The sequence below is a fragment of the Gobius niger genome, assembly GCF_951799975.1.
Source record: "Gobius niger genome assembly, chromosome: 4".
Lineage (NCBI taxonomy): Eukaryota > Metazoa > Chordata > Actinopteri > Gobiiformes > Gobiidae > Gobius > Gobius niger.
The window spans coordinates 26,274,612-26,290,427 of NC_136855.1; the positions used below are offsets into that span (position 1 = coordinate 26,274,612).

Below are 15,816 nucleotides of genomic sequence, written 5' to 3' on the forward strand. Positions count from 1 at the left end.
CGCAATCCTTATTCCCGCAGAATCCCAGCATTCAGTGCGACTCCAAAATGTGCCAAAAGTTTTGTGATTTAGTGTAAAGTTAATTCCAAAAGTAGTACATTTTCAATATGAAGACGTGACAGTCTGGGGTCTATCAACTCAACGTTTGAAGACACCGAGGTATAATAATAATAATAATAATAATAATAATAATAATAATAATAATAATAATAATAATAATAATAATAATAATAATAATAATAATAATAATAATAATAATAATAATAATAACTCCAGCAACTGAGGTCAAAATGGGAAACAAAAAAAATCTGTTCTGTGGAACATGCATAGAATTAAATCCACACAGATCGGAAGATGCAGATGGCCTGACATAAAACCTGCCTCGTCATAGACATGGCTGTGCCCCTTGACATTAACATCTCTGTCAAAACTTCAGAGAAGATCAGCAAATATAAAGAAAAAAAATCGAGGAAATCGAGGTTGGGAGAACATGGGGACTTAAAACAACAACTATTCCAGTGATTGTGGGGGCCTTGGAACCATCAAGAAGGGAATGAATAAATATATAGAACAAATACAGACAATATCAACATCAATGAACTCCAAATAACAACAACTACTACCACTACTACTACAACTAGCCTACTACTACTACTCATAATCAGAATCGTTTTTTTATTGCCATTGCTTGTAACCAGGTTCACAAACTAGGAGTTTTTCTTGGTGAGACGTGCAACATTAAACATAAAACATATAGCTACTACTACTACTACTACTACTACTAAAAATAATAATAATAATAATAATAATAATAATAACAATAGTTATTATTTATTTAACTGACCAATAGGCTTTCAAATTTGCTATTTTGGCCTTGAACGAATGTAGAGTAGGCAATCAAAAGAATGATTGAGAACTGATATGACCCTACTCCTACTCTAGTCTTCATCCATTCATCCAATTCTTTTCACTACTACATAATACCTGTATTTTTCTTAGCAATAGTGTCAGTGGTGAGCACAAGTCCTTGTTTTGAAAGTTTAAGTCAAGACCAAGCCCCATACCTTGGATTTCAAATCCTATCAAGTCTTTGTAGACCAAGCAAACACAATCAGATTTACATAATTTTTCCACCTTTTCCATTTTTATCAAGTCAAGTCTCATGTTGCCAAATTAATGACTCAGGTCTGACTCAAGTCCAAATCAAATCCATACATCTGATATATAAACCCTCCTCAACACTCTATGGTAGACTATAACAGGTCTACTAAACCCATGTCAAAATCTGGAAGCAGCCTGTTTCCGATTGTATTTTCATTGCCTGTCTTATTCTGAGTGCCACTAGAGAGCAGTGTTGTCAAAATATAAAAACTGAGGCATAAGACACATTCTCTTCTGGTCTTCATAGAGTTTAACTATTTAAAAAGAATGCCTATTAAAGATAAACAATAAGGAACAAAATGAATTGACTGTCCATGTTGAATAAGCTTCACAGACAGGTTCACCATTGGTTCCCAAAGTGGGGGTTGCAAGATGATTCGAGAGAATATTTTTTCACACATCTGACATTGACTTTGATGTAATTTTGATTAATTTTTTTTAGTGAAATTAAAGGCATTATACCCGATTTTCTGTCTAGTAGTGGAACCATATTTTTTTGTCATCCTTTAGTATATTGTAAACCAAGAAATTTGTGTGAAAGACACTATGCATCTAATTATAAAGTATTTGTATCAATTTGATGAACTTGCAGACTAGTTTTCTAGAAATGCTGTGAAAGTGATCCTGAAAAGTGACCCTGCAAATGTAATAAAACAATCAGGTATAGGGCCTAACTCAAATATCAAAATGCGGTATTATTTCCCACAAATACATCCAAACTAACATTAAACCAGATTAGAAATGTAGGAAAAAATGAATAGAAATGTTTTGATTATAAATGTGAATTCTATTTTACAGAAATTGTTGCAGTTTGGGAACCCCTTCTTTAGACAAATTGATTTTGAAATAGGGCTATTCATCCTAGTCTCAATAGCAACCATATATTTAGAGCAGGTCATTTTAGACTGATTAGTTCAGTTCCAAAATTTATATTTCATTAGGTGAACAATATCCTATTACAGAGAGCGCCACTGAAAACAATGCACTCTACTTGTCCAGGACGGCCTTTGTGTGCAATAAGGGTCAGGCTTTTAACTCATGTAATAGCTTGTACATGGAAAAGGTCACGGTTTCAGTCTAACACTCAAGTTCAAAATATATATTAGAAAAACTGCTACGCTGAAATGGAAAAGAGAGCCTTATATTCAGCGTTGACAGCATTGTGCTATCAATTTTACACCAGATGTCCTCCAGCTGCAACCTTCTCTACTGCCATAAAGTAGTATACTGATAATAGATTTGTTGCTTTATGCAGTATGCATGGTTGGCACGTTTGGCCTTATATTCCTTCACTAAACAAGCACCGTGTGTTTTTTTTTTTAAGTTTACCTGGTCATTTCGCTTCATTTGCTGGCTGTCAGGTTAATGGTGAAGCTGCTGACCAGCTTTACCTGTGCTGACTGTTCACTAGCATTCCAAATCAATGCCATTTATTCTTGTCACCACATAATTACTTTGCATTGACTGGAGAGTGTGTGCTGCTTGGCTTTTAGAAATAGAAATGTTTTTGTTATCTTTGAGATGGATGGGCATTACAACTTTCTAAAAAGTAACCATACCATTCATGCAAGGGCAGCAGGCTATGATATAAATGTGAAAATAGTGTTGTTACAATAATGATCTATTATATTTGTAAACCAGTTCAACACATAACGTTTAATTCAATTTAAACAAAAGACATAAGCATTTTTTTTTCATCAAACAGGAAATGATAAATCCAAAAAAGGCTGAAATTTAACTAAATTAGGAGAATCATGTCTAAAACTTTCACATGCTCGCACACTGTCTTACTTGCAACACAAGTATTCCTTTATTCAGTGCAATGTTTCGGCCAGTGGCCTTCATCAGGCAAATGCACATTTTTACCATGCGTTGCTGTTGTCTGATTTATGATTAACCAAGTGGCGTGTAGTTTGTCATAGTATGCTTTTGTACTCCCTAATAAAGAGGCAGATTGCTGTTGTCCAGCATGATTTATCTTGCCTTTCTGCCCTCTATCTGCACCGGACAAAAAGTTAATTAAAACCCACCACTGACTTCTTATTCCATCTTCAACAGCGTGAGCAAATCATCCTTTAGCATTTATAGCCTTTATTATTTCAGTATGAATAACAGTGCAAACCGTCGCTCACACTCACTGTCATTTGTGCCGCAAGGACTTTTATCATTATTATTTTCTTATGTTTCATATTTATTATTAAAATATTTCATATATAATTTATGAAATTAATAAAAATGTTGTTAGTAGGTTGTATTACAGATGGTTTGAAGTGGTAACCAAGGCCTGAAGAGAACCATTTAGCTTTGGAGAGCTCTAGCTATTTGTCAACCGCCTCTACTGCTGATTCACCACATACGACCACGCACTTTGTCAGAGGAGACAGCACCATTCACAGGGTTAGAGGGGGCCATATTCAATCCCCCTCTCCCCAATATTCTGCCCCAACGTGTGCATTTGGTGTACTTTTGAGACAACATATTATAAAGAGTTTGGGAGAACAACAATAAACTGATAACAGTATGCAACATCCAAATGGGAGAAAATTTTATCTGAGAAATTAATTTAAACTATGAACTTAATACGAGTGAGCCACGTGACCATTTATGAAATAGGATGAATGGCAATTTGATTACTTAGTTAGTAAAATGCCTAAAATGTTGACCACAAGCTAATTTAAAATGGATTCTTATGGCCACATTGAAAAAACCCATTGTTTAAAGATAGTAATGGATGAAGGCATTTCTAAGTCCATACTTGTATTAATTAAAGTGGTATCAAGTTATTTCTTTTGCATTTTGAAGAGTGGCAAATACATCCAAAATCCTACCACAAAAATATTTGATTTATTCACAATTAGCACAATTAACGGTTGCCTACTAACATTGCATAATGCTGCAACAGTAGGAAAAAGTCAGTAAAATGAGTTCGGACATTCAAGTAGATTGAAATATTTTGTATTATCTTAGTTGGATCTGAGTGTATGACAAAAGTTCATGGATATCCTTTCAAACCATACAAAATTTAAAAATGCACGGTCAATTTAACAGTCTAAGCCAGACTAAATGGTTTATCCAAAGACGGAACCAACAGCCACTAGCGCGTAAAGAGGAAATGTCACCTTCAAGTGTCACAGTATCTCCACAGTCCAAACTGCAAACATAATATGGTGAAGCCTGAAGGATGTTGGTGTGGGACAATCATTATATTAAAGGCAACACCCGTGCCCCTATTGCAAGAGAATCATTCCCATTTAACCCACACCTGGCACTCCATACAACATTCAACTGAGAGTTGTTAAAATGTTTGTTTCTTTTTTTTTAAACACCTGGTATATTCTTTTTTGTTTTTTTTATTCTTTATATTGTAATAATATAATATTGTATCATTATGGTGACTTTATTGCAAACAACATGCATACAAGCGTGTGTAATTTATGATTTTTCTTTTCTGTTGATATTGTTTTTCATACTTTTGGGAGTGGCATGTAATGGACGTTTTTTTGTGCCAATCTAATTCCATAAAGGTTATCTGTGGAACATCTCTGTACTGTGGGATCTGCTGTTCTTCATGCACTCTAACCAAGTCAACTCCAGCCTAATCACATTGGAGCCAAACTCTATTTACTTTGTGGGGCACTGCTGCTCTGGTGAGAGGCAAAAAAGCAGCAGTGTAAAGGTCTTTGCAAATGAGTGCAACACTGCCAATCTGTGCGTTCCAAATGCTGGTGCAGTACACAGGGTCAGCAGACTAACAGTGTGGTTCGCTAAGAGGACAAATATTATCCAAATATATTTTTTCATAGCTTTAGACAATGGGACTGGGTGCAAGTTTAATGGGTTTTATTATGCTTTTTACTGTAACGCACACAGACATTACTGTAAGAATGTATCTGATTTTGTCATTCTCAAAAGGCAACAGGGAAGAATTTGAATTGAAACTGGTCCCAACTTGTTTCTAGCCCTCACATATCCTCCCACACATCTTGATGTAGTAGTCAAAGTCCTTGATTAAAGTATAAATGCTACTGGTCAAACTTTACTCCAATACAAGTGAAAGTCGCTTAGTCACAGTCCGTAGCAAGGTGCATGTGGTAGATATTTTCCTACGATTTGGCCTATCATCCACACCAAACCATAGCACTGTATGATAAAAAAAATAACTGCAGATTCAAAAACACTAAAACTGTGCCCAAATAACCCACCTGACGGCAATACACCTTCTCCCTTGTTGTGAAACAGTGGCATTTGACAGTACAGTGGTGGATTATTACGCTTTTGAAATGAACAAAACACATGATCCTATTTACTTCTTACTTTGCAGCTTTAATTGAAATGTAGTGTAGTAGAAAGTACTACATTGCTTTCAAGTGTAGTCGAGTCAAAGTAATAGTAAGTTCAAGTTGTCAATCAAAATACTACTCAAGCGAAAGGACTGAATGATCATCACAAACTCTACTTAAGTACAGTGAATTCACTTTGTTAGTGGCCACGTCATACATTTATATGAATTTATATGCATTGCAACAACTTAAACGACTGGTTCAATGCATCTTGGAGGGTCAAAATCATCATGGTCTGCAGCATGGCGTACCAGCAACAGATTACTTGCTGTATCAGTGGTGTTTAACTGCATACTGCGATGTTGGAGCTCTCTCTAACATACAGTATGATGTGTGGAGCTGCATCAAGAAAGGTAGTCCCCAGGACTAACCATCAACTCACTGACCAATAGGCAGGTGACAATGTTGACGTTCATGAATACTTGCTTTGTATTCTTCTGTGATTTGCTTGAAGACGAGGAAGCACAATGCAACAAGCTCTGAACATATGGCGGCTGTTGCAAAGAGCTGTATGCGGCAGATAACTTTTTTCCACCAGAGTATCATCTCACAGGTTTTAAGGGGGGGAATATCACAAAGGGAGTAACATGCCATCTGGAAGAGGGTTCACATTGACACTTCCAATTTACCTCTACATGTGGTAACCTCAAGTGCTCACCAGGAACACAGATGGGGCATGAACCTGGCAAGATGCATTTCAACTTATTTACAGTCCTTATCGTGATACAGTGATTAAGTAATATGAGAATACGGAGTTACTGTATATGTCCAAAAGTTATAAACCAAATGCCATCTGACATTTATTGAATCGTTAAAAGCATAAAGAGATAATTAACTGTTCCTGAAAACTAAAATAAAACCACCCCGACTGATCACAGCATTTATTATTAAATCAAAACTGTATACAATAATAGTTTTGTAGTACTGTTGGGTTTTATGAAGTAGCTGTGATTTTTCAACTGAGGAATTAGGACTTAAATCACAAATTCCATCCACAAATGACACTTTGTGCTGAGCGTTACCTGTTTTAATGTCTATAACACTCTGTAATAGATAAACCCTTAAATGTTTGCATTTTCTGTGCCTTACTTTCTCTCCAATCGGATTTACATATTTTGGAGCAACTACCAGCAGCTATGCTGTTATCTTTTCCTTGCATCATTAACTGTCAGCCCAGACAGGCACACAGACCACAATCAGTCACTTCGTCGTGTGGAACCAACCCCCAGGGTGGGACATGGACCATGTGGGACCAACCCCATTATGAGACATGTGCCATGATGAGGCTCTCTCTGCTCTCAAAGGTGCAGTCGATGACAGAAAGGTTTCATATTCCCCATCCTCTGTCCCTAGAGGACTGATTTGACCGTAAAACCGACACACAATTGAATCATGTTCTCCCAGACAGAAATACAGACATGATTAACCTAGGATGTCCAGTAAGTAATTCTCAAATCTCATGTACATCCCCAGTCATTTGCAGGTCAGGGGCATCAATCAGAGGCTTGTTATGCTTCTTGTGTTTCAGTAAATGTTTTTGTCCAAAACTGAGCATCACATGGTCCAGATGATGAACGAGACATTATGATTTGACACTATTGATCAAGCCAGGTCATTTTCAACATCCAGTGTGCAATCTTTGATTGACATTTACTACTTTGAACCAATATGAGCCCCAGGAGGGATATTTAACTTCCTGTCTAAAAACAGCGAAGTTGCCTTGTCCCTGCTCAATAAAGATGTCCAACAAAAACAGACTCTTTGGCATTGTGGAAAGCTCAGGAAAAAAGCTAAGCATTGAGTCTGTCACTGTCCTCTTCTATAAGGTCAAATGGTACACAGACATTAAAATATTGTTTCTTCGTGTTCTTACATGAACTACCTACACCTATATGTATAATGTTTTGTTACATTAAGCTACACAAATCTGTAAAACAAATGTGGATCTCTGTGTTAAGCTTACCCAACAGGAAGGCATTTACAGATAAGCAGACACACTTCACATGGCTTTGCTTCAATTAGACTATTGTCTCAAAGCTCTTAGACACACCTTTCTAAGCACATTAAGATCTCATCTCAGGCAGAGAATTGATTCCAGTCAGCTGTGATTGTGAAACTGCACGTCAAACCAAAAGACATCACAAAGACAAATGGGATCAATTTCACTGTGGTGTGTGCGAACACATGACTTTGGGACAGTTTGAAGCACTTTATGATAAGGCCTTGGACATAGCATTTATGCATGTACATTCATTTTGTTCCAATTATATTCTATTGTAAACAATTAAAAACCCATTTTCTGCCAAAGGGTACCATTCCAACAAACATCAATGCTGAAAGCATTCAGTTCCAAAATACCAGGGAAGTTGGACGGCCAACACTAAATCAGGCTTCTTGAGATCAGGAAGGCACAGACCAATCGATCTTTAAGATTTGCAGAGCTGTGAGGGAGACAGGTGTGGTTTAATGCACACTCTTGTGCTATAAAAATGACACTGCGGGGAGCATTGAGGATGTCACATCAGGTCCTGCTCTATCTGCAGGTGTCTGCCATAAGGCTTCACTTTGCATATACTGTTCTCACTTTTGCTATTTGAAACTAAGACCTCATCTCTATACATCATAGGACAGCGGGATTGTGCTAGTGGTGTTAGCCGAACGTTTAAGGATACAGCTTTTTACAACAAAAGTTTATGATAACACTTTATTAACACTACCCTTGATACATTGTAAAGGGAAAGGATGTAATGTAAAGAGAATGCTATGCATCAATGGTTACAGCAAGATCTGCCCGATCCTGTCGGATCTTGGAAGCTAAGCAGGGTAGGGCCTGGTTGGTACTTGGATGGGAGACCGTTTTGGAACATCAGGAAAAGTGTGTGAGTGTGTGTGTGTGTGCGTGTGCGTGTGCATGTGTGTGTGCGTGCGTGCGTGCGTGCGTGTGTGCGTGTGCGTGTGTGTGTGTGTCTACAGTCTACTCAGGGGCAGCTGTGGCTACAATAGTAGGTTATCCCCACCAAGTATGGAGTGAATAAATAATGCAATGTAAAGCGTCCTTGAGTGTCCAGAAAAGCGCTATATAAAACCAAAGCATAATAATAATAATAATAATAATAATAATAATAATAATAATAATAATAATAACAATAATAATAATAATATAATAATAATAATATTATTATTATTATACCACTGCATATTTACTACAAAGGTACTAGTTGTCGCAGCTTGTTACACAGCAGATTACGTTGTACTACATTTTTAGTTTTTTGTGTAAAATAAAGTGTAACCAAGTTTTTAATAAGATGTTAATAATTACTTGTACAGTTAATCCTCATGGTTATAATCACAAAGAAAGAAGAAAGAAGAGCACAGTCTTGTCAGATAAGGTCCACCTCAAATATGAACAAGTATGATGGCCAATGGCTGCTGATGAATCAATATCTTCACATGAGGCTGAAACTCTGTGGCAAAGGAGCCAAGCACTTCGGGTAATGAACTGCCTTCTTGATATATATCCCTCACAGGGTGGGATTGCAGTGGTGCAACATGGCACTGCAACAGCAGCAATTCTTTGATTAGCAATTTCTCTTCCATCACGCTTTCCTGGCCAACCAAACCCATCACACACATGCACACACCAGGGGGTAACTCCTCTGATCACTGTGGTTCTGTCCAATCCAAATTTCACCTCAATCATCCTGAAATGTATGTTTGCACTTCCTTGTATACACCAGACTTCTTAAAGTAAATCATGATTTTAAAACAGAGATAACATCCTGATGGATTCATTCCCATAAGAAAAAAAAAAAGTGATTAAAAGTAGCCACCACACAAATATTTGAAAGAATATTTACAATTAAGTAAATACATTTGGGTAAATGTTAAGACTATTACAATCTCTGCTGCAGGAAATGTGCCCCACTGCGTCATGATGCCAATCTCGATTAGGAATCCAAAATGGCCATCCACGAATTTCAAAAGGCAATATAAATCTAGATTGGGTAGTCAAAATAGCTATGAATTCAAATCCAGTGAACATTTAGACTCATTCTGTCCAATCAGTAGGCTGGCTGAGGTAAAGCAGAGTTATAATGGAGCTAATCTCGCAATATTTGTTTTAGAGACTTTTGGATTCCAAAGGGATAAAACCATAAAACCTTTATAGTGAGAATATTCACCACAAAATCTGATCTTTTCAAATGCTGAACTCAGCTGATATAAGCAGTTTGTTACCGTCTCATTTGCCGAGTGCTCTGGTTCACCATACTTTAAACGAGTACAATTTCTGGGGCCAGGACACCCCTGAAAAAAGATTCTCAATCTTAGTTTTACATTCCTGGAAAAAAAATAAAAGTCTATGAAAATAAATCAACTATCCATGCATCCTCAGATATAAGCCAAAAAGGCTACTGTGAACAATTGTAATGTTGTAATATTGATTTAAATTCACAATCAAAAATAAATTTTACACAATGTAAACTTGTTGATTGATCAGTTCACTTTGAATTCAAAAATAAAATTAAAAAAATACAAAAACTGATCGTAACTCTGAACAGCTTGAAAGCTCCCAAAACTGTTTAATTACTTGGCACCACGAAGTAACGTTACTTTTACTCCAGTGCTTGTGTTGTCCTGTGGTACAATGGTTCAATATAGTAGCTTTTTTATTTTGCACACACCCTCATTGTATATATTCTGTACATAGATTTTATATATGTAAATATTTGTTTATGCCATGTTTTTTTTTTTTTTTTCATTTATTTGGGGGTCTTTTGTCTCTTGACAATAACAGCACATATACAGGTGCAGCCACTGGTTTCATGTTTGATGAAGGGCTAACAAGCCCAAAACATTACTTTGTGGTACCAAGTTATAAAACTTTTCATTTTGCCAATCAATGATTGAAACAAAAAACAAAACAGAAAAAGAGTGGTTTGAATAATTCTGTTTTTTTTCTCATCCTGTGTTTTATACAATTGCATTTCCAAACTCAAATAGAACAATCTAATAATCATAATCGTAGTCTAATCTTACTGCGTCCTGTGAGCATATCAAGTATGCTATTCAAGAAAAAAGCAGTGCAACTCCACTAAGAGCACGGCAAGAGTTCTGGCTGTCATATAAAACTGTACTTGAGTAAATCACAGCTGCTGTTGTTTATAGAATATGATTAAAATGGGAAATGGAAAAACAGCCCCTTTACATGTACATCATAAACTATGTCAATAGTCCTGTAAACACATGGATAAAGCATGCTGTCTATTGTCTAAGCCCTTAAAACAAGGAAGGGTCAGGACCTAATAAGACCTTATTGATCCTCTCTCAATGGCCCAGAATAAAACTCTTTGGATTTTAAATTTATTACACAGGCGAGGGGCCTGCTCTGCATGCCTGATACACTTCCTTTATTGGCCATTATAATGAGGCTTTAAGCAGCATGGCCATTGTAAATCTGCTCTAGTCAGGATGCTTTGCTCTTGGTCTGACTGAATCTTAACTCTGTAACTCACTTCAGATGAAGAATTCATTTTCCTGCCTCACAATAAGAACACCTGCCAACCTGTTCACAGCAGTCATAAGCCATATCAACACTTTGAGTGGCAATAAACTAGGACAAATTCTGCAAAAGTAACATTATTGCATGGTGAAAACCAAGGCTAAGCCGTATCGGAAATGATTTAAATTAGCCCTAAATTGGACTAAAATACGTCTATGTTGCGTAACAAAAGCACAAATAAAATTGTCTTTAAATCAAATTAAGAACATTTGCAGATGACCCTACCACAAGCCCACGTGCCACCAGTTGTACATGTTCGGTACTGCTGGTGGCATGCCAAAATAAAATGATAAAAATAAAAATAATCAGGCCAGGTGTATAAATACAGTTAGAATAAGATTTATGAACCTCAACACGTGTAACTGGCTCTCGTGTGGCGCTCGTTAACAACACACAAAGCATGTGTTCTCTCTCTGACCTGATGGTATCACGCAGCACCAGCAGCAGCAGCACCAGCAGCAGCAGCAAGAAGATGAGCACAGGGCATATTGAGCGGCGCGCCCAGACGGGGACACTTCAGGGAGCACGCTAGAGAGTTCATTCGTCCGCGGGGCAGCACGTTGCACATTGGAGGAAACGCGGTTCAGGCGGGTAGAACCAGTGCAGCACGAAGAGGGGAGACCACTGCACTCACAGCGAGGAGCACAGACAGCCCGGCATGTCTGAGCGGAACGCGCACAGCTCTGGTGGCGACCCTCGCACAACTTCCCTTGGCCTGACTGTACGGGAAAAATGACTGGGACCATCTCTATCCTCGTCTACCTTTTCTCCTTGATTTGCTGTAAGTTATTGTTGTTTTTTTGTGGTTGTACTAAAATAAATACTAGTTAGGCTATTAGTTGGGCTTTTATAGGTAACAAACCTAAATAAGTCCACAATATCAAGGAAAACGTTGGAAATGTCGAAGTGTATTTGAACTCGTCTTTGTGTTTTCTTTGCTGAGTGTTGTCACCAGTAGTTACTTTATTTTATTGCTGGTGTATTATTCTATTATAGCAACCTGTGTAGTGCAAAAATAATAATTGAATCAACATCAACAAAGCGTTTAGTGCAGGCTTCTCTTCTCTTTTTTTTCTCTCTTTTTTTTTTTTTTTTTTTAGGTTTTTGGGTGCTCAACATAGCCAATATTATAAAGTGACAAGTCTGTGTACTCACTCTCAACAACATAGGTCGACATAATCAAGTGGTGTTTTTGCCCATGCACAACAAAGTAATGAATTTGGTGCTGCACACAGTGACCTTTTCAACTCGGATGGCTGTCCCCAGTTTGAATTAACACGCCTGACCTCCCTCTCACTCAGCATAATGTCAAGGTTAATTTTGAGTGTATGTTTTCTCCATATAATTGTCGCCCATTTGTATAGGTGAACAGTCTGTGTTCTGTCTAATCCGTGGACCTCGATGCCTTGTCTTCTCATTTGTAGAGGAGTGAGATGTCCTGGGAAGTCTGTAAGGCGGGGTTACTCAATCATTTTTGTGTCTGTCAGTAAAATGTAACCATGTTCGATTGGGTTTTTACTGTCTTTTATGCTGGAACTCAAAATTTGCACTTGCAGGTGGCAGTGGAGCTGACTCTGAGGAGCGCCTTATGAACTGGTTGTTGGGAAAGGATCGCTACAACCCACTCATCAGACCAGCTGTTAACAGGACAGAGAGAGTCACAGTCAAGCTGCTCGTGTCCCTGGCGCAGCTCATCAGTGTGGTAAACGCACTACCTATTTTAGACCAATATATTCAATATTATGACAGAGGTTGAGGGTGACAGCCATTCATTTAATGTATGCTGACAGGGGGTGGCTGAAATTAAAGACAGATAGGGTCGGGGAAGCTGTGTGATCTCTGCCTCTGTCATTGAAACTTCAGCACATTTGGATTAAAAGGCACAATAAAGCTGCTCCTGTCAGTGATAGAAGCGGTGTAGGCCCCACTGATTTACAGTGCGGACTCCCCCCATCTGCACCACGGGGCTCATTTAAGTCTGCCTTTATGAGTTTGGGTCACACAAACTCATAAAGGCAGTAATTTAGTATGCGGTGACTCTGTTTTTATCAGGGCAACATGATGCCATAGCAATGAAATTACAATGTCCATTTTATAGCCACTCCATGTAAAATTTCAACAATTCAAATTTATTTCATCACATATATTTTTTGCTGTTGAAAAAACATCAAAAACATGAACGAACAAACGTATGTGTTTGCTGTGCGGCTCACTTCTCCACAGACCTGACTCTAACTTCACTCAGATCTCTAGCATGGAGATGATGACGAAAGGCAGCCTAATAGAGATTTAAAGAGGTTAGGTCCTCATCCAAACCCATCTTTTGATTACCCACTACAAAAATTGTATTTTCTGTGTCTAGGTCATCATTAGGAGCATGTTTGCAACGCGGGCAACGGTATTATCCAAAATCTTACTTTAAATGCACATATAAGGTTATCTAATTGATTCATTTAGGTATGACTTTCAGTGAACCTTGATGGATAATGTAAATTAACCGTGAACAAAAACTCCGCCGTCAAAATGAAACACATATTCCATAACTGTGCAAGAACTTTTAAGTCTCTTAATTGCTTCATGTACTCCATGTATAAATCAATAATTTTGCCTCGTCATTATCATCACAATAGTTGGTTGAGCCCACATAAGGAATACTGTTTCTTTCTGACATGACAAATTCCAGATTGGTAATGTCAGTGGATATTAGGGCCGGACCGATATGGATTTTTTGGGTCCGATACCGATATGAAGGGGGCTGGCATGGCTGATGGTTAAACATTTATTATTATAGTAAAGGTTTAATGCCAATATGCACCGTCTTTTTGACTGTCTCCCGGTTTTCCTTTCCAGAATGAAAGGGAACAGATTATGACCACAAATCTATGGCTCACTCAGGTAAGGCTAATTGTTACACAAAATGCTGCATAGACTGATAAATGCCCTTGAATTAAACCGTATCAGTTTCTATTTCAAATGCGGAACAAAGTAGATCTGTAATTATGTCACAGAAAATGATTGCGAGCCAGTGAACCATAACATTGAGTCTTAATGAACTGCTCTCTGTCCATAGGACTGGGTGGACTACCGGTTAGCATGGGACCCTTCAAAGTATGAAGGAATTGACAAGCTGCGTATTCCTTCAAGGCATGTCTGGCTCCCAGATATTGTTCTGTATAACAAGTAAGAAGAAACTACATTATTGATCATTGGAAAAAAAAGATGATGGCTTATGTTATTGATTTTTCCCTTGTTTTCTTCTTATAGTGCAGATGGAACATATGAAGTAACTGTGTTTACAAACGTAATTGTCCTTTACAATGGTACTATAAATTGGCTCCCTCCCGCCATCTACAAAAGCGCCTGTAGGATCGAAGTGAAGCATTTTCCTTTTGATCAACAAAACTGCACTCTCAAGTTTCGGTCGTGGACATACGACCACACAGAACTAGACCTCACTCTTAAGACTGAGGTGGCTAGTATGGATGACTTTACTCCAAGTGGGGAGTGGGATATCTTGGCCCTGCCAGGCAGGCGGACAGTAAATCCCCTAGACCCCACCTATGTGGACCTCACATATGATTTTATCATTAAGAGGAAACCTTTGTTCTATACCATTAACCTGATCATCCCCTGTGTGCTGATCACCTCCTTAGCTATCCTCGTCTTTTACCTTCCCTCTGACTGTGGCGAGAAGATGACCCTCTGCATCTCAGTCCTCTTGGCTCTCACTGTTTTTCTGTTGTTGATATCCAAAATAGTTCCTCCGACCTCACTTGAGGTGCCACTGATTGGCAAATACTTAATGTTTACTATGGTCTTGGTGACATTCTCTATCATTACAAGTGTTTGTGTTCTCAACGTACACCATCGTTCCCCAAGCACTCACACAATGCCAGCTTGGGTTAAACTTGTGTTCATAGTCAAACTGCCTGCTTTACTGTTCATGAGACGGCCAAACAATAACTCTGCACGACAGAGGCTTCGTCAGCAGCGCTGCCTGCGGGCGAGGAGAGCCATTTTGGGCCTGGGATATCCAGTCGAACCTAAAGCAGGATTTACTATGTCTTCTTCAGTCTTGCTGCCTTCTGACTCCTCTGCCTTTTCGACTCCAGGGCATAAAAACTTGGCAGCACCGTTTGGTTTAAGCTATAATCGGAAAGGAGACTATCCTACCAGTGATTTCACATCAACACAAGACCTCAATCAGAGAAACACCTCTGACTGGGCTGCAGACGTCCGAGAGGCAGTGAACGGTGTGCGTTTTGTGGCAGAGCACATGATGGGAGACGATGATGATCAAAGTGTAAGTTTACAGTTGCTTTTTTTCAGCAGTCCAATTTTAAGACATTGACAGCAAACAGTGAACAATGGCCAGGCGACACTTACCAAGATGCTTTTTTCTGTGCGTACAGGTAATTGAAGACTGGAAATACGTGGCCATGGTGGTCGACCGCTTGTTTTTGTGGATATTTATTATTGTGTGTGTGGTGGGTACTCTTGGCCTGTTTCTTCAACCTGTTTTTCAGAGTCAGATCATTCCCAATCAACAGCCCAGCTCAGAGACACCACGTATTTGATGAGTCAAAATACAAGAAAAATGTAGACTTGACTAGCTGCTATGGGCATCTTGTTTAGCTATTTGTAAAGCTAAAAAAACACTCTTTCTGTCAACATTTTTTATTAAATGAAACAAATATACAATTAGATATTTGTGCAAACTATTATAGAATGCTCAAAACAATGTTGTGAATCAGT

General features: G+C 38.2%; 1 protein-coding gene across 1 annotated transcript; it reads left to right on the forward strand.

Moving 5' to 3' along the window:
• Window positions 1-11,542: 11,542 nt before the first annotated feature.
• On the forward strand, window positions 11,543-15,682 carry chrnb4 (cholinergic receptor, nicotinic, beta 4 (neuronal)). The gene is made up of 6 exons (XM_079555344.1): window positions 11,543-11,842; window positions 12,618-12,763; window positions 13,912-13,956; window positions 14,132-14,241; window positions 14,326-15,364; window positions 15,474-15,682. The coding sequence occupies exons 1-6, from the start codon at window positions 11,794-11,796 to the stop codon at window positions 15,636-15,638; spliced, it is 1,554 nt and encodes a 517-aa protein (XP_079411470.1). The 5' UTR covers window positions 11,543-11,793; the 3' UTR covers window positions 15,639-15,682.
• Window positions 15,683-15,816: the final 134 nt, after the last annotated feature.